Below are 6,519 nucleotides of genomic sequence, written 5' to 3'. Positions count from 1 at the left end.
GCAGCTCCTGTTGGGTTTTACGCATTAATAGATCGCTCAGCTGCTGCTTTGGCAGTAATTGCCTGGGGACAGTGGTGACACAGGCACAGGCCCTGTCAGGGATTGTGTCACCCGTGCACGGGACCAGCTCCCTCCTTCCCACACCGAGCTCCTCCCAGGAGCTCCCCGGGCTGGTCCCGGCGCTGGGCAGCTGCAGCCCCGTGTGCTGCCCTGGGTGGTGCCCAGCAGCAGCAGCTTCTCCAAGGGAGGGTGCTGGGGGGCTGCTGGCTGTGCAGCCTTTGCAGGAGTTCAGCTTTCCTGGCTGCTGTGGGTCATGGTGTTGGCCCAAGAGCTGTTGGGACCGTGCTGGGTTAACGGCTGGTGCTTCCCTTCACACTCAGCCTTGAGCCAGCCTGAGGAAATGGGTGCCCAGTGTGCCCAGCTCCTGAGTGGCCACACCTGGGGAGCACAACCTCCTGGTCTGCAATGGAACCTCTGTTCTGCCATCCTTCTCTGCCCCGTGGCTGATTCCCAGCCCCTCTCCCTGCCCCCAGGTCGGTATTGGTGGGTCAGATGCGTTTGGCCAAAAGGAATATCCACGCTGTCTCCTGGACCAGGCAGTGGCCAGCACCAGGAGGATCCCTGGTGTCACACTGACCCTTCAGGCCCTGCGGAGGGACAGCTGCAGCACGGCCACTCTCACGCTCTGTGGGTTTCAGCCTCTCTGTGGTTCGGGTTTCACTTCCCCTCCGGCCGAGGGTGACAGAACCGCCGTGAGAGCCGGGTGAGCGTGAGCCGTCAGCCCGGGCCGGCTGCGCTCCTGGCCCCGGCTCGCCCCGCAGCCACAGCCCTGTCACGCGGGGAAGGAGCCCCGGTGCCAGCCCCGAGCCCCCGCGGTGGCACAGCCGGCCCAGCCCTGCCCGGGCCCGAGGAGGTGGGTGAGGGCTCCAGGCTGCGGGTGGCCAGGGAGGGACACGGCTCTGAGGGCTGGGCTGGGCCAGCGCTCCCTGCCCGCGGTCCCGGTGCCCTCCAGTCCCATCCTCATCCAAAGCCTCTCCCGCAGCCGAAACCTGCGCTGCCGTCCCAGCACGGAGTCCCGTGAGTCTGGCCCTGGTGTCCAGCCAGCCTCGGTGTCCCGCCGGCACGGCCGGGCAGCCCCGGGAAGGGCACGAGGTGGGTTCGGGGAGCAGGAGTCCCCGGTGGGGCACGGGGATGCGGCGTGGACCAGCACTGAGGTGCGCTCTGCTTCAACTTCCTTCCCAGCGTGGAGCCGATTTCCTCCGGCATCACGTGCACGGCGTGGGGCCGGGGCAGCCTGGCACGGCACGGCACGGCTCGGCCTCGGGGCAGCCCCACAGCGGCAGGTAGGAGGGAGCAGCCGCGGCTCCGAGGGTCCCGCGCAGGGGCGTCATCCCCACGGCAGCGCCCGTGTGTGACCACACTGCTGCTCCAGGGCTGTGCCGTGCCCTGGGGCCCGGGAGAGCTGCCGGCGAGGGGCTGGCAGGATGCCGGGCACTTCTGGGCACCGTCACCCTGTGCCACCAGAGCCCAGGGCACTGGGGCCTTGCCTAGGGGCTCCTCATCCCCGCAGCCCTTGGTGCTTCGGCTGTATCTTTGGGTGGGTAATGCCAGCACCATTTTTGGTGTCTGCGAGGCCTCTGTGACAAGGGCTGTGCTGGTGGCAGCAGCAGGGACCGGGCAGCATCAGGGCTGCTGGCCCACCATGGGGTCAACGTGGCCCACCACAAGGACACGGTGGCCCACCACAGGGACTGCATGGCCAACCGTGGTGACAGGGGGGCCTGCTGTGACAACAGGGTGGTCCGTGGGCACTTGCCCGTGGCCTGCTGTATCCCACCACGCCAGGGCTTGTCCTGGTGTGACCGCAGGGTTCAGGGACGCTGCTGGGCCGTGGATGGTGGCGGGATGACACCCTGCCCGTGCTCACGGGAGCTTTGCAGCTGCCTGCTCCGCCTCACACAGAGGAAGCGCCGACCACAGCGGGGCTGGTGCGGGGCTGGGAGAGGCTGTAACAAGGATCTCTCCCCAGAACCTCACGAGCCCCTTTGCTCCCCGGCAGCTGCAACCAGAGAGAAGGACAAGGAGGGCGAGGACAGCGAGCCCCCCAGGTGAGTCCTGGGCTGGAGAGAGGGAAGGACAGGGATGTGCCTGGGCCAGGGCATGTCACGAGCAGGAAGCGCTTCCTGCCCCACTCTTGTCAGCGCTGGTCCCGGCCTCAGCCCTGCTTCTGCCTGCTCTCCCCAGAGCTCCCAGCACCAGCGAGGATGGAGCCGACCAAGCTTCCACTCACCAAGAGGATGGCTCCTGCTCCCCCTGTTCCAGCCAAGACCAAACCAGCCCCTGTGCTGGCCACCAAGTAAGAAACATGTGGCTGTGCTGGGGTGTCCAGGGCCGGCGCCGTGCTCATGGCTGGCCCTGGTGTGGGGCTGGCACCTCCCTGGCTGTGCCACTTCTCACCTCTGCTGTCCCCAGGCCCAGTGACCCCCAGCCCAGCACCTCAGCTGACACGGAGTGGGGCAGAGCCGGTGACCCAGGTAGGATGCAGGGGCCATGCAGGGGCCTGCAGCTCCAGCACCAGGGGCTGATTCCTGTTCTTTCTGTGGCAGATGCCAATGGCTTCAACACGGTGTCAGTTAACACAGCCAGGCTGAGCCACCCCACAGCCACACGGCCACGAGTGCCCGGCCAGCGGCCACCCAGCATGGTCCTGGGGAGCACGGGGGGTCCCCAGGGTGGGGAGCAGCCCCAGGGGCTGCCCCGTGCTGCCCTCTGTGCCCCTGTCCCCAGCACGGGGCAGGCGCCTGTCCCGCCATGGAGCACAGAGGGGCTGGAGGTGTCGGAGGGGAGGCCACTGGCCCTGGAGGACCTGAAGGCTGAGGTCCGGACCCTGCACATCCTTGTGGACCTGATGCGAGTCCAGCACCTGTGAGTGGGGATGGGGGTGTCAGGGAGTCCCCGGCGGCTCCTGGCTGTTTGCTGCTCGCCCTGGTCCCAGCTGAGCCAGCCTGGCTTGTTGCAGGCGGGACCTGCAGGACCTGCGGCAGGAGCTGTGCCAGGAGCGGGCTCAGCGCCAGGCGCTGCAGGTGAGTCCCTGCCAGGGGTTGCCTTGTCCTGGGGGCCCCTGTGCCCCCCAACAATCACAGCCTCTCCCCACAGGCGGAGATCGAGCGAGTGAGGAAGGGGCTGCCCTGTTAGCATGGGGGGGCTGCGGTGCCCACCCATGGCACGGGGCAGGTGGGTGGCACGTAGTTCCGTGTGCCCCCCCAGCCTGGTTCTGCACCCATCGGACACAAATGCCCACCCCACACCCAGGCACTGCTCCTTGAAGCATAACAGCCCCTGGACTTACAGAAATTGTTGAAATAAACTATTTTGGGTACAGAGTGCTGTGTGGGGGCTCAGGGCTGTTGGCTGCCATGCCCCTGAAGGCCCGGGCTGGTCCTGCCAGGCACAAAAGGTCCCACCATGGCACAAGGGGTCCCTCCAGGGCCCGTGGCTGGATTGGGGCAGGGCCTCCTCCCCCTCCTCCTCCACCCCCGCACAGTTTCCCAGGCCAGCTCCAGCCCCAGCCCCAGCACATCCTGGCCTCCAGCCACTGGAGAACATCTGGAAAACATCTGGATCCTGCTGGCGCTGGCGGCGGGGGGGAACCAGCCTGGGAAGGAGCTATTTTTATAAAACTGCCGGGGAGGGGGCAGCGGGGCCCGGCACCCCGCGGGGCCGGGCTGGGCTGGGATGGGGCAGGATGCGGCTCAGCCCGGCGGGAGCTGCCGCATCCCTGGGGAGCAGCGGCCGGCCCAGAGTCCAGCGGGAACATCCGCCTTGGTCCGGCCGCAGGGCGTTGGGTCATGGCGGGCGGCGCCGGAAAAGACCCGGCTAATTTTAGAGGGGCCGGGAAAGGAATTGGCTTTGGGGGGGGGGCCGAGACCGTCGCCGTGTCCAGGGCCCCCAAAACGCCGGACCCGCCACGCTGGGCTCTAGTTCGTACAACAGCACCATGTTTGAGTGGCAGGAGCCCACGGCTCACACGGAGGTACAGCCCGGCCCTGCCCCATGGGGTGAAACCCTCACCAGATCCCGGCTGAGCCGGGCAGCGAGGGCTGCCCTGTCCCTGTCCCTGTCCCTGTCGCTGTCCCTGTCCCTGCGCGTCCCGGCGCTGCTCGGCTGGTGCCAGCCGTCGTACCAATGGCTCAAAGTGCATCGTGTCCCACCGTGGTGGGGGCAAGTCCAGCCCCGGGGGTGCCCGTGACCCCGGGGTCTGGCTCTCCGTGGTGCAGGGACAGTCCAAGGCAGCTCCGCCAGCTCAGGGGCAGCGAGCAGCCCCCCTGTCCCCCATGTCCCTCCTGGCACGGTGTGAGATCAGCCGTGGGGGAGCAGACACCGTGCCAGGGCAGCTGCCGGGCTCAGTAGTAGTGGACGCGGCCCAGGGTGCCGATGGTGCCGGATCCCAGGATGTCGGGCTGCCCGTTGCGCCAGATCTCGCGGATGATGCGCTCCCGCTCCTCCAGCCGCTGCGCCCGCTCCAGCTCCTCGGCCGACGCGAACACGTTCACGGCCAGCGCCCCGTCCCCGGGGCCGTGGCTCTCCAGCGGGATCTCGGTCACCGGCAGCAGCGACTCAGACGCTGCGCGGTCGACGGTGTCCTCTTCGTCCTCGTCCTCGTCGTCGTCCTCGTCGTCCTCGCTGAGGTCGCCGGGGCGCGCCGGGGGCCGCGGGGAGGCCCGGCAGGACAAGCGCAGCACCAGCAGGCACAGGGTGAGCACCAGCCCGAAGCAGACGCCCAGCACGAAGTAGAGCCCGAAGCTCTCGGGGTTGGCTGCGGGGGGAACGGAGGGGGTGAGGGACCTGCCCGCGCCTGCCGGGGGCCCGCGGTGGCCTCCCAGACGCGTCCTGGCTCACCTCGGATGTGGGCGTACGCGGCCATGCTGTTGCTGAGCAGCTCCATGTCCCTCCGGCGACTCTCCATGCTGTGCCCGGCAGTTCTCAGCGGCTCCAGGGATGGCACGCGCTGGGCATCTGCAGGACACGGGCTGAGCAACGCTCTGCAGGGGCTGGGATCCCCCCAGGTGCCCCGTCCCTTTCAAGGCCGTGCCCGGCTGCGCCCAGGGGCTCCTTGCTGAGCTCCAGCTGGGCTGGGCTGCTCCATCCAGGGCTGGAAGCCCACAGATGCTGAGCTGGAGCCATCCCTCTCCCGCCGCCCTCTGTCCTTCCTCAGGGACCGGGACGGATACGGCTCCTCCTGGCCACGGCATCAGGCGGATCCGTGGCACCGGGCCAGGCTTTCTGTCCCGTGCCCGGCCAGGGGACCTGGTGCAGGGTCCCAGCACCAGGCTGCCAGTGCTCGTGGGCACACACGTGTGCTCCACACACTCTTGGGGCAGTGTCCCTGCCCCTGTCCCTGTCCCCCACGCTGCTCCAGCCCAGCTCCAGCCTGGGCCCTTTGCCGTGGGACCCTGCAGTGCAGGGACAAGGCCAGGCACAGTGCAAAGGCCACCAGGAGAGGACAGCGGTCAGGATGAAAGGCAGGACAGCAGGAAGGATGGGCAGCAGGGCACTGGGAAGGATGGGAGGCAGGACAACGGGCAGGGCATGGCGGGAGAAAATTTGGCCCTGGCAGGGGACGAGCTCATTCCCAGAAACGGCTCCAGAGAGGGAGGAATGAGGAAAGAAATGCAGAAAATGTGACACATCAGCAAAACCATCCAGGATGGTCCAGAGCTGAGGGGCCGCAGCACGTCCCGGGGCTGGGCAGCCCCTCTAGCGGGACACCCCAAAACAAGGCCAGCAGGGTCCCTAGGAGGGGCGGGTGACCTCCCCATGGAGCGGCTGCACGGCCAGCCCCTGTCCCGGCAAGGGGCTGCGGTGGGGCTGGAGGGGCACAGCCCACCATGGAACCCCAGGGATCCCCTGCCGATGGCGGGGTGCTGGCTGTAGGGCCTTGCGGGTCCCCAAGAGCCGAGCCCCGAGCCTTACACCGTGTCCCCTGCTCCGCATCAACCGCTACGTCCCCGCAGCCCGAGCTGCGTGTCACCGAGCCCTGTGCCCCCAGCCCCCGCGTCCCCCAGCGCCAGGGCAGCCGAGCCGGGACGGGACCGAGCCTCGACACCCGCCGTGGCCGTCGGGCCGGGTGCCCGCGGGTGCCGAGGTCCCTCGGGGTGCCGCGGTGCGAGCCCCACGCGGTGCCCGGGGCTGGTACTCACCGGGTGGGAAGGCGGCGGCGGCGGAGCCGCTGCACTTTGGCTGGAGCGAGGGAAGAGAGAGCAAGGTCTGTTTAGCATTAACGCTGCAGCAACAGGAAATAGTTCGGAGGCGGCTGGCGGTCAGCGCTCCCGCCGGAGCCAATGGCAGCCCCGGCCGGTGCTGAGCGGGGCGCGGGGCCGGGGCTCGTCCCGCTCCCCCGGGACGCCGCGCTCGGCCCTGCAGTGGAACCGCCCCGGAGCGGGGCCACGGGCGGCTCCGGGCCCCGTCCCAGCCTTGTCCAGCGCCCCTCCGGCCAGGCCGGGCTGGGCTGTGCCGGAG

The 6,519-nt window shown here is 68.9% G+C and overlaps 1 protein-coding gene and 1 long non-coding RNA gene across 3 annotated transcripts; one reads left to right on the top strand and one right to left on the bottom strand.

Annotated features, from left to right (window-relative positions):
- Positions 1-2,838: 2,838 nt before the first annotated feature.
- Positions 2,839-3,342, top strand: LOC128799817 (uncharacterized). Its single transcript, XR_008434839.1, has 3 exons — positions 2,839-2,925; positions 3,020-3,083; positions 3,157-3,342. It is a non-coding gene; the product is annotated as an uncharacterized LOC128799817 (long non-coding RNA).
- An 8-nt stretch (positions 3,343-3,350) lies between these two features.
- Positions 3,351-6,344, bottom strand: EVA1B (eva-1 homolog B). 2 transcript variants are annotated; one of them, XM_053964594.1, is made up of 4 exons: positions 6,201-6,344; position 5,453; positions 4,900-5,016; positions 3,351-4,816 (listed from the first exon to the last, which is right to left on the bottom strand). In XM_053964594.1, exons 1-4 carry the CDS (start codon positions 6,276-6,278, stop codon positions 4,404-4,406), a joined length of 609 nt encoding a protein of 202 aa, XP_053820569.1. In that variant the 5' UTR covers positions 6,279-6,344; the 3' UTR covers positions 3,351-4,403. The 2 variants fall into 2 exon arrangements, with proteins under 2 accessions (XP_053820569.1, XP_053820568.1); XM_053964593.1 differs by lacking the exon at position 5,453.
- Positions 6,345-6,519: the final 175 nt, after the last annotated feature.

The sequence above is a fragment of the Vidua chalybeata genome, chromosome 25 (genome assembly GCF_026979565.1).
Source record: "Vidua chalybeata isolate OUT-0048 chromosome 25, bVidCha1 merged haplotype, whole genome shotgun sequence".
Taxonomy (NCBI): Eukaryota; Metazoa; Chordata; class Aves; order Passeriformes; family Viduidae; genus Vidua; species Vidua chalybeata.
This window is presented reverse-complemented; position numbering and strand designations above follow the sequence as displayed.